This window comes from Carcharodon carcharias, chromosome 2 (assembly GCF_017639515.1).
Source record: "Carcharodon carcharias isolate sCarCar2 chromosome 2, sCarCar2.pri, whole genome shotgun sequence".
Classification (NCBI taxonomy): Eukaryota; Metazoa; Chordata; class Chondrichthyes; order Lamniformes; family Lamnidae; genus Carcharodon; species Carcharodon carcharias.
In genome coordinates this window covers 150,783,710-150,807,523 of record NC_054468.1, presented here as the reverse complement: position 1 = coordinate 150,807,523, position 23,814 = coordinate 150,783,710, and the positions used below count along the sequence as shown (strand labels likewise).

The window sequence follows — 23,814 nt, the reverse complement described above, 5'->3', positions numbered from 1 at the left end:
TATTCTAGCCTTTCACTGCCTCTCCAAGCACATATCACTTTTTTTCCTAATACGTGCTACCCTGCCTCTTACCACCTGCTTATTGTTTATATATTGGTAGAAGATTTTTGGATTCCCTTTTAAGTTTTCTGCTATTCAATTCTCATATTCTCTCTTTGCCAGTCTTATTTTCCTCTTCATTTCTCCTTTCAACGTATTATATTTGGCCTGGTTCTCACTTAAGAGTTTGCCTGAGATGCATTATACAACCTCCTATTTTGCTTCATCCAATTATCTATCTTACTTGTCATACAAGGAGCCCTGGTTTTGGTTCCCCTACCTTTCGCCCTTGATGAATGTAGCAAGCCTGCACCTTAGATATCTTCTCCTCCAAAATTACTCATTGTTCTGTTGCATTTTCTTTTCAGGCATTGGCTCCATTTCATCCTGGCTAGAGCCCCTCCCATCCCACTGAAGTTAGCCCTCTTGGAGTTTGGAAGTTCTACTTTAGATCGTTCCTTGATCTTCTCCATTATTAATCTAAACCTTATGATACGATGATCACTTGGTCAACATCGTTATCCCACAGCAGATCTAGCAATGCCTTCTTTCTAGTTTGACAGAGAACATATCCACCACACTGTATGCATATATGTGAAATACATAAAGAATGTACAATAAGAACCATGAGAGATTTTAACCACCCTCAAATGAATGGACAAGAAGAGACAACAAAATGGGACAAAGAGCCTTTACAGTATGTACAAGACTCTTTTTTACCGAGTATGCGATAAGTCCAATGGGAGGGAGCACTGCTGGACCTAATAGTTGTAAATGGACAAGGATAGATACAAGTTGTAAATGCAGGTGAACATCTCAGCAATAGTGTTCAAAACGTTCTCCAGGCAGCGTCTTGACCAGAGTTGTCTTGCCAAGCAATAAGCACCACTTTCTGAAGCAGCATAAATTGTTGCTCCCTTTGAAATTTGGTTTTCCTGCATCTGTCCTGATGAGTGTCAGATGAAAAGCTTCAACAATGTGTCTTTTTTTTTTCAGCAATACACAATAAAGATTAAGGACAAAGTATGACAAAGACCAATGTAATAAATTGGAAGAAAAAGTTGATTTTAAAGGGGATGATAATAGAACAAAGGAAAATAAATCAGAAAAATTTATTGACAAAGCAATAGAACAGCAATGGGGAACATTTTAAAAAGGTGATCAATAGATTGGGGTGAGTGGTTAATACAGGAGGACTACGACAAAATACAGCAATACATTAATAAACTTGCAGAATGGGCATATAATTGACAAATGAACTTCAAGATAGATAAGTGCAAAGTAATACATTTTGGTGAGAAGAATGAAGAAGTCACATATTTCTTGGAAATAAGAATGAAGGAACCGAAGAATCTGGAAGTACAGATGCAGGCACAGCTCACTAAAAGTAGTGATGCAGGTTTATAAGGCCACAAAATGACTGAAGACAGCAATGGGGTTCATTTCTAGAGGGATAAAATTGAAAACCAGAGAAGTTATATTAAACTTGCATAGAACCTTGGTTGGACTACAATTCAACACGTATGGTCTCCATATTATAGAAAAGGATGTAGAGGTAATAGAGAAAGTGCAAAAAAGATGCAGAGGAATAATACCAAATTCAAGAAGTTATAGCTATCAGGAAAGACTGAAAACAGAATCAGAGTGCAGAAGAGGCCCTTCAGCCCATCAAGACCGCACCAACACGTGAGAAACAGCTGGTGCTCTTTTTTCTAGAAAAGAGGGTGGTCTGATAGAGATCTTCAAGATTGTGAAATAGGGTAGACGTAGAGACGATGTTAATTTCCATTTGCAAGCAAGCCCAGGATTATAAGACCATAAGAAATAGAAGCAGAAAGTAGGCCATTCGGCCCATCGAGTCTGCTCCACCATTCAATCATGGCTGATAAGTTTCTCAACCCCATTCTCTCACCTATCTATCGCAATCTTAAATACACTTAATGACCTGGCCTCCACAGCCTTCTGTGGCAATGAATTCCATGATTCACCACTCTCTGGCTAAAGAAGTTTCTCCTCATCTCTGTTCTAAAAGGTCTTCCCTTTACTGAGGCTGTGCCCTCAGGTTCTAGTCTCTCCTACTAATGAAAACATCTTCCCCACGTCCACGCTATCCAAGCCTTTCAGTATTCTGTAAGTTACAATCAGATCCCCTCTCATCCTTCTAAACTCCATCGAGTATAGACCCAGAGTCCTCAAACGTTCCTCATATGTTAAGTCTTTCATTCCTGGGATCGTTCTCGTGAACCTCCTCTGGACCCTCTCCAGGGCCAGCACATCCTTCCTGAGATACGGGGCCCAAAATTGCTCACAATATTCTAAATGTGGTCTGACCAGAGCCTTATAAAGCCTCAACAGCACATCCCTGCTTTTATATTCTAGTCCTCTCGAAATAAATGGCAACATTGCATTTGCCTTCCTAACTACTGACTCAACCTGCAAGTTAACCTTAAGAGAATCCTGGACTAGGACTCCCAAGTCCCTTTGCACTCCAGATTTCTGAATTCTCTCCCCATTTAGAAAATAGTCTATGCCTCTATTCTCCCTACCAAAGTGCATGACCTCACACTTCCCCACGTTGTATTCTGCCACTTCTTTGCCTATTCTCCTAACCTGTCCAAATCCTTCTGCAGCCTCCTCCTCAATACTACCTGTCCCTCCACCTATCTTTGTATCATCTGCAAACTTAGCCAGGATGCCTTCAGTTCCTTCATCTAGATCATTAATGTATAAAGTGAAAAGTTGTGGTCCCAACACTGACCCCTGCGGAACTCCACTAGTCACCGGCTGCCATCCTGAGAAGGACCCCCTTATCCCCACTCTCTGCCTCCCCACTATCTGAGTGAAGAAGTTCCTCCTAAACCTTTCCCCTTTCACCCTAAAGCCATGTCCTCTTGTGTTTATCTCTCCTAATCTAAGTGGAAAGAGCCTACTAGCATTCACTCTATCTATACCCCTCATAATTTTGTAAACTTCTATCAAATCTATAAGATAGTCGCTAGTGAATGAAATTCAGGAGTAACTGCTTTACGCAGGGAGCGGATAGAAAGAGGAACTTGCTACCACAGGGAGTAGTTGAGACAAATAGCCTCAGTAGGGTGAATATGGAAGCCAGATAAGCATGTGAGGGAGGAAGGTTTAGAAGAACATGGTGATCAGGTTAGAAGAAAAGGGGTTGAAGGAGGCTCAGGTAAACCTGAAATCCTGGCCTGGACCTGTTGGACAAAATGGCCTGTTCCTGTACGTTACAAAGCATTACAAAGTGTTGCAAAATATTTAATGTTGAAAGGTTCATATGATCGTCATATACAAGCAGTAATATATAATATATAATAAGGAGTTGAGTTACAGGGAAAGATTAAACAGGTTAGGACTTTATTCCTTGGAGCGTAGAAGAATGAGGGGAGATTTGATAGAAGTTTACAAAAATATGAGGGGTATAGATAGAGTAAATGTGAGTAGGTTCTTTCCACTTAGATTAGGAGAGATAAACATGAGAGGACATGGCTTTAGGGTGAAAGGGGAAAGGTTTAGGAGGAACTTCTTCACTCAGAGTGGTGAGAGTGTGGAACGAGCTACCATCTGACGTGGTAAATGTGGGCTCACAAGTTTTAAGAATAAATTGGATAGATACATGGATGGGAGAGGTCTGGAGGGTTATGGACTAGGTGCAGGTCAATGGGACTAGCGGAATAATATTTCGGCACAGACTAGAAGGGCCGAATGGCCTGTTTTCTGTGCTGTAGTGTTTTATGGTTCCAATACCTTACAGATCATTCGAATCAAGATGTTTCAGCTAATCACCATTCGTGGTGACTTCTTTCAATAGGGTATTTTGTATGTAGGGTTGAATGATACTCAAGTTATTTGTGTTTTATTAGGTCGACAATGTCATCCAAACACTGCTGAGATAGCCATTGTAACTGCTCTAACTTCTGTGCAAGATGCTAGGCTGTGCAAGATGCTAGGCTATGAGTACACATTTGAATGGTGTTACCAACCTTGTATGTCTGGCAGATACTTCTGGTATTGATCCACTTCACTGCTAAAAATAGCAAAGGCCAGTCTCTTTAGAAGCATTGCTCGTTGTTCCAGTTCTGCCTCACGGCTTGCAAACAGATTGAGTGAGCTGCTTTGTGCCACAGCAACTCGAGCTGTCGGAGTGAAAACCACAATCATGTCAGGGGAATACCTTGGATACATGACAAGACCCTACACTAACTTTTACTCCAATGTTTGCTTAAGTATCATGTCATTAACTTTTATCAGCTTCTGAGTCCTGATGAAAGGTTATTGACCTGAAATGTTAACTTTGTTCCTCAATCCACAGGTATTATCTGGCCTGCTGGGTATTTCTAACACTAATGGTTCAGTAGTACAGAGCTCAAGTATTGCTGAAAAAAAGACTGTTTTGTCAAAGCCAACTCATACAGTGTAAATTGTTGTTCTCTTTACATTTGGTATTCTTGCGAGTCGTCCTGATGAGTGCAAAATGAAAAGCTTAAAGAAAAAGTTGCTTTTTTCAGAAGTTTCTAATATTTTATGTTTTATTTCATAAGTCCATTTCACTCACAGCTAAAGTGCTGCTCTCTTCCCGATACTTGCACTGCGCGTATCAGTAGGAATATGCTGGAACTTCAGTTCCTGTTTCACTAGAACATCATTTTTTCTTCTATTTCTTGGTATTTAAGGATCTTTAAAGTCTGTTTTTATTGCTTTTAAAAACCCACTGTTTTCAACGCCCAGTTTCAGCATCAAAAATTGTAAAAGAACCCAGAGCCCCAAAAAACAGGAAATTTGGAAAAATATCAGCAAAAGACGTTTTTAGATCACTTGATGTCAAATGAAAAAAACCAAGAGATCAGCAAAGGCATTCAGGCCTTAGATTATGTTGTTTATTTCAATAGTTCTTGTTTATAAACTATTTAGATCTTCTTCTTTTACATGTACCTCATCCACTGATGAACTTTATCAATGCTCACATTTTAACTAATGATGACCTCAAGGGCACACTTTGTCAAACAGACTTTAAGCAACGTGATTGGCAACATCAAGTGAAATTGCATAAGTTGCCTCTGCCTCCAGAATCCAACATGTAGTTGGTGTTGGGTAATGTACGTTATTGCGTACGGAGCATACTATGGCACTGTGCCACATCATTAAGTCTTCAGCTCAATGTGAGTATATCTTAGACTGCACAGCAAACAAACAAGTTATTTGGTTTTGCTAATCTGTATCAGTGTTTATGCTCCACATGCTTCCATCCTACTTAATCTAACTTTCCCTTACATGCTTATCTAGTTTCACCTGAAATACAGCTAGGCTCTTTGCCTCAATCATTTCTTGTGGTAGCAAGTTCCACATTTTTATCACTTCACTATTTGAGTAAAGAAGATTCTGCTGAATTCCTTACCAGGTGTATTAGTGATCATCTTGTATTTAAGACCTCTAGTTTTGGACTCCCCCACAATGCCTACCCTATCAAATTCCTTCATAACTTTAAATACTTCTAATAGATCACTCTTCAGCTTTCTCCTTTTTTTACAGAAAAGAGCCCCAACTTCTTCAATCTTTCCTGTACTTTCTTCAGTGTTTGTGCATTCTTCTTATAATATGGAGACGAGGGGTTGGACTTTGAAAAATGTCAGGGTCCAGATTGGAGGCAAGTGGGTGCACAATTTGGTGTCTCCTCCATGTCGGTTACCTGCTACAACCCCTATCCCAAGTCATTTTTAAAGAGGCTGGCTCAGGATCAGATTGATTGCCCACTAGCAAGTGGCAGGCAGCCAAATGGGATTTCCAGTCAGCAGTGCAGGCAGTCCACATTAGTCTGGACCAAGTCGTGGTGGGCTCAGGGCAGAGGGCATGATGGATCAAGCAAGGGTACCCACACCAATCTTCTTGGATCCATAATGGCCACTGGCTCCTCCAGGATTATGACCAGGCAGGTGTGGCATTTTAAAGAATAAAATTAACTTAGCTGCCCTTCTCACCATCTGTACTATCAGCTGCCGATCTGAGTGCTCAAGGGCTCCCATTGGCGCTCCAATGTTAAGAACCTGCATGCCATCCCCGATTGAAAGGTGAGCCAGCTCCTTGGCCTTTAATTGGCTGAAATTTTGAAATGGGCATGTCTAAAGCATGCCCTGTGGGGTCGGGATCTAGAACTAGCCCCCAGTTCCCAACCCCAATTAAAAATGCAGTCCTAGAACTCTGCACAGTTTTGAACTCAAAGTATGGTCTAAACCAAGCTTCTATACAAGTTTACTATAAATTCTGGCTTCTGAAGAGTCATATTCGATTCAAAACATTAAGTCTGTTCCTCTCTCTCTCAATAGATGCTGCCAGATCTGCTGAGTATTTCCAATACTATATTTAATGTAACTTCACTGCTTTTCAATTCTATCCGTCTAAAAATGAACCCAGTGCTTTGCTTTTTTTATAGTCTTATTAACTTGCATCACTTCTTTTACTGTTTTGTGTACCTGTATCCCTAAGTCCCTTTGCTTGTCTATACCTTTAGACTCTTATTATCCAATTATCTCCACATTTTCTTTATTCCTCCTACCAAAATATAACAACTTGAAGCCCACATGCAAAGGTCCTTGAGGGCAGCATATAGGATCTTGGGCTTCATAAATTGAGTACAAAAGCAGGGGAGCAATGCTGAATCTTTATAAAGCTTTGGTTAGGCCACACCTGGAGTACTGTGTCCAGTTCTGGTCTCACACTTCAGGAATGATGTAAGGTTTCCTCAGAGAATGCAGAGGAGATTTACTAGAATGGTTCTAGAGATGAGCTATTTTAACTTCAAGGTTAGGTTGGAGAAGCTGGAGCAAAGGAGATTGAGGGGAGATTTGATAGAGGTGGACAAGATTGTGTCAGATTTGGTTAAAGCAGACAGAGAAAAGTTGTTCCCATTAGCTGATGGTACAAGGACTAGGGACACAAATTCAAGGTTTTGGGCAAGAGGTGCAAGGGAATGTGAGGAAGGACCTTTTTACACAGCGAGAGGAAATAAACTGGAAATCACCGCCTGTAAGGATGGTGGAAGCAGAGACAATGATTACAAAAATAAAATTGGATAGGCACTTTGAGGGAAAGAAACTTGCAAGGCTTCGGGAATAGAGCAGGGGAATGGAATGACTGGATTTCTCCACAGAGAGCCAATATGGACTCGATGGGCCCAAAGGCCTCCTTCTGTGCCATAAAGTCTCCATGAATCTACAATCTCGCACTTGTCAGTATTGAAATTAATGCCAATTTTACACCAATTTTAGTTTATTGATCTTTTCCTGTATTTTGTCACAGCATGTCCCAAATTTAGCAATACCCAATATGGTAAAAGCAAAATACTATGGATGCTGGAAATCTAGAACAAAAACAAAAAACCCTTGTCAGGAGCCTACTATGCAGTACTTTATCGAAGGCCTTTTGTAAATCTAAATCCAACATTTACAATACTCTTTTTCTGTGATATCCTCAAAGAATTCAATAAGATTGGTCAAGAACACTCCTTTTGAAATGTATGTTCTTTATTATATTTTAGGTTTCCAGATGATACTTCTATCACATCTTTCCGTAAAGATTCCATTATGTTTCCTACCACTAATGTTAAGCTTACTGGCCGAAAGTTCCAACAATTTGTTTTATCTCCCATTTCAAAAAATATGAATCACATTAACAAGTCCTCTGATATTATTCCCTTTACTAATTATGTGTTATTTGTATGCAAATAATGCCATTGTTATCTCTTCCCTAATTTGTTTTAATGTGTGTGGATCAATTTGTCCAGACCAGGGTTTTTATTCTCTCTAAATTTATGAATTATTTCCCTATTTTTATCTTAAATATACTTGTATTTTTTTGAACTCTTCTTCTAATGTCATGTCTGTCTTTTAGTTTGCCTGGTAAATAGCAAGACAAAGTAAGTGTTCAATATTTCTGCCATTCTGTCATTACCAGGGAATTTAACTTGTACATTCCTTAGTGCCCCTATCCTGATTTTTCTTTCATTCCTTGGTCTGAAGAAGACCTTACTATTTCCTTTAATATTCTCTGATAATTTAATTTTATATCATGGTCCCTCTTTGCCTTCCTAAATGCTTCCTAAGTACCTTCCTAAATGAAGTCTCATTCCTAGCATGTGTCAGCCATGGACAGGATAAAATTGTTTCCCTTGATGGAGAATTCTAGAACCAGGGGACATAGATTCAAGATAAGTGGCAGAAGGTGTAGGGGGGACATGAGGAAGAATTTTTTCCGCAGAAGGTAGTGGGTGTCTGGAATTCGCTGCTCAAGTTGGTGGTAGAGGCAGGAACTTTAAACACTTTTAAAAAGTACCTGGATCTGCACCTTAAGTGCTGTAAGCTGCAGGGCTATGGGCTGGGTGCAGGAAGGTGGGATTAGCAAGGGCACCTGGGTGTCCTCAGGCTGGCATGGACAAGATGGGCCGAATGGCCGGCCTCTGTGCTGTAACTTTTCTATGATTCTATGACTTAGTGGGTAGCACACTTGCCTCTGAATCAGAAAGTTGCGGGTTCAAGTCCAGAGATTTGACCACAAAAATGTAGGCTCACAGTCTAATGCAACATGGTGGGAGTGTTGTGCTGTTGAAGGTGCTGTCTTCAGGATGAGATCTGCCTCAATAAGATCCCATGACACTATTATGAAAAGGACTGCTCTTGACCTCAAGGCAACATTTGACCAAGTGTGACATCAAGGAGCCCGAGAAAAATTGGAGTCGTTAAACGAATACTTCACACCCATCTTCGCCGAAGAGAATGAGGATAAAGGTATGGAACTAGGGGGAGAGAGACTGTGAGGTTCTTGAGCAAATTGATATAGGGAGTGACAAGGCATAGGAGGTGTTGGCAGGCTTAAAAGTCGACAAATCTCCAGGTCCAGATGATTTGAGGGAGGTAAGGGAGGAGATCGCAGGGACTCTGACCCAAATTTTTAATTCCTCTCTGGCCACGGGGGAGGTACCAGAGGATTGGAGAACAGCTAATATGGTTCTGTTATTTAAGAAGGGTTGTAGAGATAAGCCAGGAAACCACAGACCAGTGAGCCTCACATCAGTGGTAGGGCAACTATTGGAGAAAATTCTGAAGGAGAGAATCTATCTCCACTTGGAGGGGCAAGGTTTGGTCAGGGATAGTCAGCATGGCTTTGTCAGAGGGAAGTCATGCCTAACAAATTTGATTAAAATTTTTGAGGAGGTGACCAGGTGTGTAGATGAGGGGAGTGCAGTTGATGTAGTTTATATGGATTTTAGCAAAGCCTTTGACAAGGTCCCACATGGGAGACTTCTAAAGAAGGCAAATGCACATGGGATACAGGGTAATTTGAGAAGGTGGATTCAAAATTGGCTTAGTTGTAGGAGACAGAGGGTGATGACAGAAGGATGCTTTACAGACTGGAAGCCAGTGTCCAATGGAGTACCACAGGCATCTGTGCTGGGTCCCCTATTATTTGTCATTTATATAAACAACATAGATGACTATATAGGGGGTAGGATTAATAAGTTTGCGGATGATACAAAGATTGGCCGGGTGGTTAACAATGAGGTTGAGTGTCGTGGGCTACAGGAAGATATAGATGGGATGGTCAAATAAGTAGATAAGTGGCAGATGGAATTTAACCCTGAGAAGTGTGAGGTAATACACTTTGGAAGGAGTAATTTGACAAGCAAGTATTCAATAAACGGCATGACACTAGGAGGTTCTGAGGAAGAAAGGGACCTTGGCGTGTGTGTCCATATATCTCTGAAGGCGGAGGGGCATGTTAGTGGGGTGGTGAAAAAGGCATATGGGACACTTGCCTTTATCAATCAAGGCATAGATTACAAAAGTAGGGAGGTCATGTTGGAGTTGTATAGAATCTTGGTGAGGACACAGCTGGAGTACTGTGTGCAGTTCTGGTCACTACATTATAGGAAGGATGTGATTGCACTGGATGGGGCGCAGAGGAGATTCACCAGGATGTTGCCTGGGATGAAACATTTAAGTTATGAAGAGAAGTTGCATAGACTTGGGTTGTTTTTGTTGGAGCAGAGAAGACTGAGGGGCGACTTGATCAAGGTATACAAGATGATGAGGGAAATGGACAGGGTGGATTGGGAGCAGCTGTTCCCCTTAGTTGAAGGGTCAGTCATGAGAGGACACAAGTTCAAGGTGAGGGGCAGGAGGTTTAGGGGGGATGTGAGGAAAAACGTTTTTACCCAGAGTGTGGTGACGGTCTGGAATGCGCTGCCTGGGAGGGTGGTGGAGGCAGGTTACCTCACATCCTTTAAAAAGTACTTGGATGAGCACATGACACATCATAACAATCTACCAACCACAAAGGAAGATGGTTGTGGTTGCTGGAGGTCAATCATCTCAGTTCCAGGGCATCACTGCAGGAGTTCCTCAGTGTAGTGTCCTGGACCCAACCATCTTCAGCTGCTTCACTATGACCCCCGTTCCAACATAAGGTCAGAAGTGGTGATGCTCGCTGGTGATTGCACACATCAGCACCTTTCGTGACTCGTCAGATGCTGATGCAAAACACATACAAATGCAGCAAAACCTGGACAATACCCAGGCTTGGGCTGATAAGTGGCAAGTAACATTTGTGCTACACAAGTGCAAGGTGATGACCATCTCCCACAAGAGAGAATCTAACCATCACCTCTTGACATTCAATAGCATTACCATTGCTGAATGCCCCATTATCAACATCCTGGGGGTTACCATTGACCAGAAATTGAACTGGACGAATCAAATAAATACTGTGGCTACAAGAGCAGGTCAGAGGCTGGGAATCCTGTGGTGATTAACTCACCTCCTGGCTCCCCAAAGCCTGTCCACCATTTACAAGGCACAAGTTAGGAGTGTGATAGAATACTCTCCATTTGTCTGGATGAGTGCAGCTTCAACAATACTCAAGAAGCTTGACACCATACAGGACAAAGCAGCCCGTTTGATTGGCACCCCATTCATGAACATTCACTCCCTCCACCACCGATGCACATTGACAGCACTGCATACCATCTACAAGATGCACTGCCTGAACTCACCAAGCCTCCTTAGGCAGCACCTTCCAAACCCACGATCACTACCATCTAGAAGGACAAGGGCAGCAGACACATAGGAACACTGCCAGCTGGAAGTTCTCCTCCAAGCTTCTCACCATCCTGGCTTGGAAATATATTGCCGTTCCTTCATTGTCGCTGGATCAAAATCCTGGAACTCCCATCCTTACAGCACTGTGGGTGTACCTACACCACATGGACTGCAGCAGTTCAAGAAGGCAGCTCACCACCACCTTCTCAAGGGCAATTAGGGATGGGCAATAATGCTGACCTAGCCAGCAATGGCCACATCTCATGAATGAGTGAAAAAAGAGGGGAATCACACCAGGTGTATTCATATTTATTCCTTAATCTGAATTTTAAAAAAGACTATCTGGTCATTATCACATTGCTATTTGTGAGAGCTTGCTGTGCACAAATTGGCTGCTATGTTTCTGCCTTAGAACAGAAATTACAATTCTAAAGTATTGCATCGCCTGTAAAGTTCTTTGGCATGCCTTGAGGTCATGAAAGGCATTATATAAATGCAAGTCTTTTTTCTTTTCTTTTCATATTCCCACTGTCTATATGTAAAGTGTAAGCCTTTGAGATTAATTACAATTTTGTCTGTGTTTATGCATCTGTAGTTCATTTCTTCTTGCTTTTTTCACAAAACACATTTCCCCTGAACCCTACTGATCGCTGATTAAATACTGATTTAAGTCATTGCTATTCTACCTTTTTTGTTTTCCCTCATTCTATTCTTATCCCCAAAAGATAACTTTTCCTCCCATCTATTAGTTCTGTATTTATTTTACTTGTGTTCTTCTCAATATTTACTTTACAACTTATTGTGTTGTGATCACTATTGCTTTGATGCTCCATTATGCTCATTTCTCTTATCTTCATAGGCTTATATTCCATTGCTGGATCCTGTAGTGTTACTTCTCTTGTTGGGCTTTTTGCATACTGTGTCTGAAACAAGTTCTAAACAGACTGCAAAAACTCCATTCCCCTTTTATTCTTTTCCTACCTCTTCTTGCTAATTTATCTAGAGAAGTTGAAATCTCCCATGATTAATATTCTATTTCTTTTACTCATTTCATAGTTTTGCATCAATATTTCTTCTTTCATTTTCCATTCACTGTTAGGTGGTTTATAGAATACCCTTATTAGAACAATCAATCCCTTCTTATCCTTTCTCAATCCTTATAGACTCTTGCTTCTAATCTTAATGTTAAAGATGTCTCTTTATTCTACTACCATTATATGATGTCTAATTAGTACAGAAACCCCAACCGATGTCGTCCTCCACTTTCTTTTTCCCTCCCCTTTCCTTGTTAGGAGCAACAGGATTTGAGCCTTTGAAATGTTGGTTTTCAAAAATCTACCAACTCAGAAAAATCAGGGAACCTATTAGTGGAAATTGAGAAAAAGAATGTCAAGTGGTGTCTTTGTTAGCACAAGAAACTGCTATCGATTTCTAGCACTTGCATTTATAGTTCTGATCATTCCACATTTGACTGATAGAAGTGTACATCAACGTTGGAAAAGGTAAAGCCTTTGGGATTTTTTCTGCTAGTACTGTCTGACTGTTGGTGAGCCAGCTTCAGCACAGAGAACTTTTGACACCAAAATCTCAGGCAGAATGTAGCCAGGAAAATTGGAGAGAAAGTCACTGGAAGTGTAACATAGACAGAGCGGGTAAAAAAGGCAAAGCAAAAGACAAAATGGAATGGAGGTGGACATCACAAGCAAACAAGGAGGTGGGGTACAAACAGAGAGAAAATATAACATGGCCTGAGGCTTGGACCCACAAACAATAGGCCCAATCCATTCTAATAATTTCATAAATAACAATTAATGTTGTGTGTGCAATAAGTAGTTTCTAGTTAAACAGTTAAAATGCTCCATCAACTCCTAACTTCATTAACATTACTTTGTTCAAATTTCCCAAAAGCTGTTCATCATAAAGTCTGCATATTTAAACGAAAAAAGATCTAGTTATTTCTTACACTGTTATTAACTCATACATAACTAATTACTCAACAAGTCTATTTGTTGAGCATACCTTACAGCAGATTTTATATAGAGTACAAAAACATTCCCAATAGATACAGGAAGGCTGTGCCAACTGAAAACCATCAAGCGAAGACAAACAAGTGTGCATAAAGGAGTGGACAGAAAATTGATACCAAGTACTTACTCATGAGATCTCTGAATGTGGTTTTGTCATGGGTCATCAGGTGATCTATGATGGCTCTCCAACTGCAGGTTTGAAACACAAAATTTGTTAAACCTACAGATAAATAGAGGATCCTGGATTTGAGGCAAGATACACTTTATTCAGCACAGCCAGATGTGATTATAAATGTGTGGATATTCTTTTAACCTATTTAATTCATATATATTTTTTTCACAGATAACTCTCCTTCCTTTTCCCTGTAGATTTTGTACAATTTTTAATTGCCATTTTTACTGAGTAACTCTTTCATTTTGGGGCCAGCTTGTTAGATTGTGCTTCTTCTTTTGGGGGACATACTTACTCCGCATCAAAGCTTTAAAGCTTCTTTTGTCCAACTGTGATCTCACAACAATATTTCTCAGTTATCTGATTTTTGTTCACTACTTATTTTTTTGAAATTTCCATCTTCAAAAGGTTGTTAAATGATTTTAAATATATTTGTATTGCTCACAATGATCCCCAGAGGCTCTAGACCTTACACTGTTTGTTTACAAGACCAAGGCCTATATGCGAGTTAGCCCCAGCAGGATACTGGCACACATTGCTCCCTTTTCTGTCATACCACATTGTTGCAATTTAAATTAATTCCTAACTACATTTGTGAATTTTAAATCAATTCCCATCATCAAAGGTGAATTGTACTTTTGTGATCGTTATGCCAAGTTGATCTTTCCAATTCAAGTAAACAGGGGGATGGGAATGACTGAATTGCTCTACGGATAGCCGGCATGGACTCAATGGCCTCCTGTTGTGCTGTAATGACTCTATGAGCAGAATTTTCTGCCTACCAGGTGGGCGGGCCCCACCCAATCCCCGGCGGGCGGGGAGTCAATCCCCGCTGGAGAAGTAGCCACCATCGCCATTTTAAGTGGGCGGGCCAATTAAGGCCCGCCCAGCGTGATGGCCGCCGGGAAGCACTATGCGCTTCCTGTGCGGGTGGGGGGGTATTCCCTAAATGCGAGAGTGTGCTCTTTCACACATGCGCACAAAAAAGCGCATATCTTTCTGAGGCGAAGTGTTGCCTCAGGGATATCGCTGACAGTTGTAAAAACATTAAAAATAAAAAAAAAATCCTTAACATGTCACATGAGATGGGACATGTTCATAAATTACACTAAAACTTTATTGGTGAATGACGTTTCATGTTTTTTCTTCTGCCCGCCAACCTTAAGGTTGGACAGGCAGGTCCTTTAATTGTTTTAATGATCCTGTCAATGGTCTCAATTGGCCATTGACAGGTTGGCGGGTGCACAGCTGATTTTGCTGCAGGCCCGCCTTCCTGAAAGTTTAAACAGGGCGGGATGACATCGGGGGGAACACGTTGGCAAGCCGAAGGCAAAATTCAGCCCTATGACTCTAATTCAATCCAAATGCTTCTAGCATTCAGGTGTCAGCAGTTAATAGGATGTATTTTACTTGCTTTATTTTGTCTCTATTCTTTGTTCTGGATTAACACTATGAGGAGAATTTTCTCCCCGTTGGTGGGTCTGAGCGGGAGCGCGCGCAGGTGAGTGCACAGCCGATTGCCGCCTGCCATCGTTTGCATGCCGCCATTTTATGTTGGCGGGTCAGTTAAGGCCCACCAAGCGTGACGCACACCTGGAAGCACTGAGCGTTCCCTGTGCAGGCGGGGGGAGGAAGGAGAGTCGGGGCCTGTGCTCTTTCGCGCATGAGCTGCCTCAGGGAGATTAGTTTGATTATTAGGCATTGAAATAAAGGAAAAACAATAGTCAGACATGTCCCCTCATGTGACAGTATCACCTGAGCTGGCACATGTCAATGATTTTTAATAAAACATTTTATTCAATTTATAAATCCTTCATGAAACCTCATCCCGCCCGTGGATGAGGTTTCTTGATAAATGCAAAGGCCACCTGGGCTCTTCGCCTGCCCACCAACCTTAAGGTTGGACGGGCAGCCCAGACAATCAGCTTAATTAGATTATTAATGGCCTTAATAGGCCTTTGACAGCTCAGCGGGCGCACAGCCGACTCTGGTGTGCGCCCGCCGAACTGAAGATCGGAATGATGTGCAGTGACGTTGGGACACACGCCCGACGTCACCGCACATTATTTTACACGTTGATGATTGGGGCCCGCCCTTGTACGCTGACCAGAAGGTTCAGGCCTATGTTGCTCTTACTTACTATTTGATCAACTTCTAAGTTTTGAGCATCTAAATTTTAAGTCGACTTCTCCTTCCTACACAATTAGTTTAAATAACCTGCCTCTTTATTAATAGCTTGTCTCTTCGATGCTGCTTGGTTGAGATGCAGCCCACATTATCTTTACCAACCTGGTTTACCCCAGGATAAATAGCAGTTTCCCATAAATTTGACTGGCACTTTATGGCCTGAAAATTCTATTGGTATTTTGTACACTGTTCAGCCAAAGATGAGCAATGAACCAGAAAAAAAACTTCACAGCTTATCTTTCAACTTTCAATGCCCTAACCAACCACCGAGGTGACATCTCCTCCAAAAGGGTGGTAATTTGAAGTGACAGCTGAACAGGAAATTGTCATTTCTTATGTGAAAAACATTAATACAACCATCGAAACCATGTAATTTTTCCAACTTGCAACTGTCTCAATGAATACATTGTTTATCCTTAAACCCACAGCTCCCTTGATTTCTCCTCTCTCCTGAAACACATCAGACTGTCTCCTGAACCTGGTTCTAAAACTTGTTTCAATGGCTTTCCTGGTAACGTATTCCAAGGATTTATTACCCCTTTGTTGGAACCTGTTTTGCATCTTACTCCTAGCTTTCCAATTTTTAAACTGATTCCTGGAATTTCCAAGAGACAATGAATATCTTGCTAGAATTAACTTTGGCCAGGATTTTACAATCAGCGTGTGGGGGCGGGCCTGACACGCCGGAGCATAAAATGATATGCAATGACATCAGGCGTGTGTCTCAACATCATCGTGCTGTCTCACGATATTTCGTTCGACGGGCAAGTGCTGGGAGTTGGCTACATGCCTGCCGATAATTGAAAGGCCTATTAAGGCCATTAACAAAGTAATTAATTTCAAGTTTACGCTGCCTGTCCAACCTTATGGTTGGCGGGCAGCTAAAAGGCCAAGCAGCCTTTACGTTTTTAAGGAAACCTCATCCACAAGCTGGATGAGGCTTCCTAAAGTTTTTACGAATTAAATAAAAACTTTTTCTGAAAAATAAAAACACATCCCATCTTATGTGACACAGTCACATGAGGGGGCGTTTCATTAAATTTTTATTGCATTTATTTATTTTTTTCAAAAGCGCTGCAATCTCCCTGAGGCAGCTTCATGCCTCAGAGAGATCGAAACATCTTTTGTGTGCATGCTTCCTCCTTCCCCCGCCTGCACAAGTGGCACTCAGCATTACTGCTCGCGTATTACGCTGGGCGGGCCTTAATTGGCCTGCCCACGTAAAATGGCAGTGTGGAGCCAATCACTGGTGGTGGTCAGCTCCGCAACCGCCCCTGCCCACTCCTGCCAAGCCCACCTGACGCGGGAAAAATTCAGGCCTATATTAAGTTATCTACATAGGCTGGAAAACATTAACTAGATCACACCATCCATCTCAACCTCTTTACCTTTCCTCGTAAAGTACATTCCCGCTACTTGAAATAATTTTGGTAATAACAGAATAGATTTTTCTTCCAGAAATATAAAAAATAAGCCACAAAGACAACTTACTGACTAACGCAAGATGCATCCATATGGAAGAAGTTGGGGTCCATAAAAAGATCAAATGCTTCTTTTTTCCAAGCCCGTCTGGTATATTGATAGCCACTCAGACTGCTTACCAATTGCACACACGCTCGGTAACTTGGGGCGTTGTGGGCACTAGAAGAAAAGCACATTTAGGAAAACTGTGCAATAGTTTATTCTGATTAAAATATAAAATCCCAATCAGAAACAGCCATAGAAAATAACAAGGATTTTCAACACAGAATCCACTGACACCAGCCTGTTTTGCTCGACCTCATATTCAATAAGCCTCCAAACGCCCAACAGAATTAAATGTGTTGAATTCCAGTTCAAATTGTACAGACTTCAATACATACAGAACAAATGTGAAACAAGTGATCATCAAAGCTGTGCAAGTCTCAGAGTCAAATATATGACAATAAAAAAGAACTCTGAAGGACATTTTACCCAAAGAAAACAAGGTAATTATTGCATGTGACCTAACAATTACACTTATACCTGAATTCCACTATAAAATACATTTTCTATTTAAACTCAGCACCAACTGTTGCTAAACAAAAGGTTCCTAAGGAACACGCATGTATCTATTAGTTCAGTCCTTAACACAGATAAATCTAGCTTTATTTTAGATATTTTGACAGCACGTTAAAATACTAACAGACTTGCAGCATTGGACATTGGATTAGCAGTGCATGTCTGTGATCTACACACTACGACTTCCCAACTGTAAATCTGCAGGTGGGTATGAAGCAGGGGACAAATGAAGGATTAGTCCAGCTAGGCCTTCAGTTGGCTGACTGTGCAGTCTAATGAACAAACAGGCAGTTTATTCTCCTAGTGTGCAGAAATGAAGAGGAGGAAGAAGAAAAAAAATCTTACATAGAATGGAAATCTTAGACTCATTTACCGACCACCCAAACAGAAATGGGCTTTGAACACTTCAACATTTAAAAAACTGGTTTAATTCTATGCAAAAAGAAATCTATCAGATATTTTTCACAATCTAAAAAATTCAAATTCTAAATTTAATTCCATTAGTGAATTACCGAAAACAGAAAATGCTGGAAATACACAGCAGGTCCGGTAGTAGCTGTCTGATTGTTGTTGCCAGCTGTCCCTTGATTCAAGGATGACGTCTACTCAAGGTTGAGTTTCTGTGACTGAATTGGCCCATTTTCGACCTGCAGATCTTTGGACACATGGGGCAGGTCATCATCCCACAAGGTAGTGGGATCCTGAAAGCAGAAATTGCTTCTTTTTCTTTGTTTTTCTGTGCCATTCTGCCTCATCGTTGTGTCATTGGTGATACAGCTTGATGGACATGTTGTCGCCATTCTGAGCAGTCTGTAACAAGCTCCTCCCAGATGTTAAATTCAATGCTGCCATGCTTCAAGGAGAGCTTCAGGATATCTTTGAAGTGTTTTCTTTGTCCTCCCTTGGAACATTAACCATTTGAGAGCTGAGAGATCATAACCTGGCAGGGGAAGACAGTTTCGGTCATCCGCTTACATTGTCCAGTCCATCCAGTTTACGTTGCAGTTGTTTTGTCTGAATGGTTGTGGACCTGGCAAGAAGGACACTAGCACTTGTCCAACAGTCCTGCCAATGTATATGGAGAATGCAACTGTTGATGGAATTTCTCTAGCACTCAAGTGTATCCCTGATACAAAGTTCAGGTCTCACTACAGTACAAGAGCGTGGTGACGACAACTGCTCCATACATGAAGGTTCTAATCCTTGAGGTGGGTTGCGGGAGTCAGGAAAATAGTAAAAAAAGCTTCTAAAAAAGCTTCATGAACTGTAAACATTGTATTGGAAAATCAGGTGACACAGGAACTGAAATTCAGTAATGAAAAAGGCCAGCGCTAGACAAACTAGTCTTATAAGTGGTACATTTTAAATGCAAGGAATAAAATTGAAATTACATTCCAAAGTATAGGTTGGAGTACCTGTGATTGCGAAGATAAGGCACCACATAGTACATAATGTTAACAAGTAATGGGATAACTTTTTCCTTTTCATCACTGTGGAATACCATATCCAAAAGGTGAGCCAAAACCTAAAAGAGAGGGGAACATGCACACTTGACTACAGTACACTGTAATGGATACCCAAATTGTTTCACCTAAATTTCATTAAATTCCAGAATACACAACAGTCATTCTTAAGCCCAACAAAGTGAAGATTTTATTTTGTGTCAATGGAGCAAAATTGAAACAGAATGTAAAAATAAATTTAGAAAAATTTGAAAATAAAACATGTAAAGAAACTCTACGGCAGCACAATATTGCTCCAAGATTTTACTACAATATGAGGACTTAAGCTACCATGTGTTGTGGGAAGTATTCAGTGAGAAATTCCCCAGGTTTTGAGGAGGCCGAGTAACATCTTGCCAATGAAGGCAACCAGGAAATTCAGGCACTCTGGTGCTTCCCATACAACTACACTCATTGACCCTCCAAGCACCATCAATCTACGAAAACCCACTTCTTCTTGAAAGGGCTTTGAATTTTAGTTTCACCTCTGTGTTTGCCAATATTATTCCTTGAATGGATGTTTTGTTGGAGCTCCAATGATGGCTGAGTGAGCTGATGGAGTCAATAGCTGAACCAAAGAGGCTAGTAAGGTCCCAGGTTCATTCTGTGTTGAGTTAGTTTAGTGATTGCAGATATTTGGGTTAACATCCTGGGTTAGAGAAGGGAATAATCAATGTAGAAAAGTGTGAAGTAATACATTCTGGTAGGAATAATGGGGAAGGTTGATTAATGCTAAACAGTACAATTTTGAAGGGTGTGCAAGAGCAGAGACACCTCTGGGGTACTTACAGACAAATCTTTGAAGGGTACAGGAGAAGTTAACAAAGCAGCTAATAAAGCATATGGGATCCTTGTCCTTTTAGAGGCATAGGGCAGAATTTTGCCATCGACGAGCGGGGGCGGGGCCCGCTCGCCGACGCGGGATGACGTCGGGCAGAACCCCCGATGTCATCCCGCCCCATTTAAATTTTCAGGAAGGTGGGCCTGTGGCAAAATCAGCTGCGGGCCCGCCAATGTGTCAATGGCCAATTGAGGACATTGACAGGATCAATTATACAAGGACCTGCCCATCCAACCTTAAGGTTGGGGGGGCAGGCCAGGAGCCCTGGCGGCAAATAGATAAAACATGAAACCTCATCCAGTGGCGGGATGAAGTTTCATGTAGGGTTTTAAAAAGTTTAATAAAGTTATTATGTAAATTATGAACATGTTCCATCTCCTGTGACATTGTCACATGAGGGGGACATGTCAGGGAATTTTTTTTCTATTTTTCAAAGTGTAAGCGATCTTCCTGAAGCAGCACTTAGCCTCAGGGAGATGTACGCTCTTTCATGCATGAAAGAGTGCACTCTCACTTTTGGGGAATCTCCCCCGCCCGCTCAGGAAGCACATAGTGCTTCCTGCCGGACGTCACGCTGGGCGGGCCTTAAGTGGTCCACCCACATAAAATGGTGACAGGGCCTGCTTCTCCAGCAGGGATCGCCCCTCCGCCTGCCCGACAGGCAGGAAATTCTGTCCATAGAGTACAAAAGCCCAGGAAATCATGTTAAACTTACATAAGAAACTAGTTCGATCCTGGCAATGCTGGGCACCACACTTTAGGAAACACAGGAAAGCTTTGGAGAGGGTGCGAAATGGACCCAGGAATGAGGGATTACAGCTACAAGATAGATTGGGGAAGCTGTGGTTGTTTCCTTAGAGCAGAGAAAGCCAAGAAGAGATGTGATAGAAGTGTTGAAAATCACAAAGAGTTTGGTTTGAGTAAATAAAAAGAAATCATTTTGATTGGCTGAAGGGTCAATAACTGCAATCTGGGTGAGCAGAGTGAGCTGATATGAATTTCTTGAGTGGGGAATTTTAAGTATCAATAGCTTTCTAAACATCAGGTCTGCAGTTGGCATTTAATTAGTATTTACTTTAAATAAGTTAATTTATAAAGTAAGTTAATAAACTAAGGTAAGTTTCTTCCAGCCTTAAACGGGCTAAACAAGCTCTACTGAAGAGCCGCAGATTAGTTAATTAGCTAACTAGTCCAAACTAATTGTTGTAGTCTCAGCTCCAAAGGCTATAGAGAGGTCCGGGTGCAGCTTTGCAAATGGAGTACAGATTGCATGCAGAGTGAGCTGAAATGAGTGGCATCTTTTTCCTACTTTGGTGCAGTGGAAGGAGCTGGTTGGTGAGTAACTGGTAAGCCAGTTAGGAATTAAGAAACGTATGACTCTTAGTTGAAGGTGGTATTAGCATCTAAAAAGTACAGTAAATTATAGTATACATAGGAATTATTTGAAGTTAATTAAGAAAGTAATTAAAGTAAATTAACTAAATAACATAATTAACAATGGCAAGACAGGTGTTGTGTTGCAGCTGTGGAATGTGGGGCACTCTTAGCTGCCAACATGATCCAGGACAAACACATTTGCAGAAAGAGTAAGCAGCTGGAGGAATTTTGGATAAGGATTATTGAACTGGAAGTCAAACTGCAGACACTGTGCAACATCAGGGAGGGGGAGAAATACCTGGACACTTTGGACCAGAACATGGTCACAGCTCTTAGAATAAGGTCATCTATTTTGGTCAGCAGTGAGGGACAGGAGGGTGTGACAGTGAGTGAGGCTGGTAAAGGGATCGAGCAGACATTACTGGAGGAGCTTCAGACTTTGCAATTGTCAAACAGGTTTGAGGTGCTTGCAACCTGTGTGGATGAAAGTGAGATCTGCAGGGTGTCTGAGCAGACTGGTCATTGCACCATGGTAATAGGAAGCCATTCAAGTGGGGGGACCAAAAAGGAATGTAGTGATAGCAGAGAACAGTGTAGTCAAGGGAATAGACACTGTTCTCTGCAGCCGAAAGTGAGAATCCAGAAAGCTGTGTTGTCTGCCCAGTGCTATGGTTTGGAATATCTGCTCAGGGCTGGAGAGGAACTCGTAGTGGGAGGGGGAGGGGGAGGGGGAGGGGGAGGGGGAGGGGGAGGGGGAGGGGGAGGGTCCAGTTGTCATGATCCATTTAGGTACCTGGGCCATGCGCAAATTGGCATAGAATAAATAAAATTAGAGAGATAAATGTGTGGCTCAAAGACTGGTGTTGGAGAAGTGGGTTCTAGTTCGTGGGGCACTAGCACCAGTACGGGGGAAAGTGGGAGCTGTACAGTTGGGACAGTCTACACCTGAACCATGCTGGGACCAGTGTTCTAGCGAGTCATGTAACTGGGGAAGTGGAGAGAGTTTTAAACTAGGAGGAAGAAGAGATCAAATTTGGGAAGATGTGGTAAACCAAAGAGTAGAGACAGGCAAGACAGAAGGGTATTAAAATGGAAAATTATAAAAAAGACTGTGACAGGAAGGGACCAAGAGTACAAAACTAAGAGTAAATCAGCAGATAAGGCTAGACTTACAAAAATAATAAAAGGACAAAACTAAAGGCTCTGTATCTGAATGCATGTAGCATTCGAAACAAAACATATGAACTGATAGAGCAAATAGAAGTAAATAGGTAGCCATTATAGAGACATGGCTGCATAGATTGGGCCCTGAATATTGAAGGGTACAAGACATTTAGAAAGAACAGGAAGCTAGGAAAAGGTAGAGGAGAGGCTCTGTTTATTAATGAAGGAATTAGTACAATAGAGAGGGATGACCTAAGATCAGGAAACCAGGTGCAGAAGCGGTTTGGGTAGAGATGAGAAATGATAAAAGCAAGAAGTCAGGGAGTAGTGTCCAGGCTGCCTAACAGTAACCACATGGTAGGACAGGTTATAAAGGAAGAAATAATGGGATCTGTCAGAAAGGTACGGTAATAATCTACATAGAGACTAGAAAAATCAGATGGGCAAAGGTAGCCTAGATGAGGTTCACAGAATATTTTTGCGTTCATTTCTTAGAACAACACGTTGTGGTGCCAACCAGAAGGCAGGTTATACGAGACCTGGCATTGTGCAATGAGATAGGATTGAAGGCACCTCCAGGTAGCAGTGATCATAATATGACTGAACTTTACATTCAGTTTGAGTGGGTCCAAGACTAGTACTTTTAAACTTAAATAAGGGCAATTATGAGGGCATGAAAGCAGGGTTGCTAAAATGGCCTGGCAAATTAGTTTAAGGGATAGGTCAATAGAAATTTAAGGGAATATTTCAGAATACAGGCAATAGAAACATTCCAACTAGAAAGAAAAACTCGAAGAGGAGGACCCACCAACCGTAGTTAATTTTAAAAAGTTAAAGATGGTACCAAACTTCAAGAAAAAAACATATAATTGTGCAAAGATTGGTGGCAGATCAGAAGACTGGACAGAAAAAACAGCAAAGAATGGCTAAGGGCAAAATTTAGTCTCTTCTTCAGTCATACGGACTCAAAACGTTAACTCTGTCTTTCTCTTTACAGATGCTGTCGGATCCGCTGAGTTTTTCCAGCATTGTTTGTTTTTGTTTCAGATTTCCAGCATCCGCTGTATTTTGCCTTTATCTTGAGGTAGTTGATGCGTTGGTTTTGATTTCCCAAAATTCCCTAGATTCGGGGAAGGTTCCATTAGATTGGAAAATAGTGAATGTAACTCCTTTATCCAAAAAGGGAGCAACACAGAAAGCAGGAAACGATAGGCCAGTTAGCTTAACATCTGTCATAGAGAATATTTTGGAGGCTATTATCAAAGATATTATAGCAGGGCACTTAGATAAATTCAAGGGAATCATGCAGAGGCAACATGGTTTTGGGAGAGGGAAATCATGGTTAACCAATTTATAGCAGTTC

At 41.4% G+C, this 23,814-nt stretch overlaps 1 protein-coding gene across 3 annotated transcripts in view; it reads right to left on the bottom strand.

The window, feature by feature from the left end:
- Positions 1-23,814, bottom strand: part of dop1a (DOP1 leucine zipper like protein A) — a 355,194-nt gene that overhangs the window by 23,066 nt on the left and 308,314 nt on the right. For all 3 annotated transcript variants that reach the window (XM_041213315.1, XM_041213322.1, XM_041213331.1), the window contains 4 exons: positions 18,983-19,092; positions 17,019-17,168; positions 13,296-13,357; positions 4,038-4,190 (listed from right to left, as the gene is read on the bottom strand). In XM_041213315.1, coding sequence (XP_041069249.1) covers positions 4,038-4,190; positions 13,296-13,357; positions 17,019-17,168; positions 18,983-19,092 — 475 coding nt within the window. The remainder of the gene's footprint in view (positions 1-4,037; positions 4,191-13,295; positions 13,358-17,018; positions 17,169-18,982; positions 19,093-23,814) is intronic.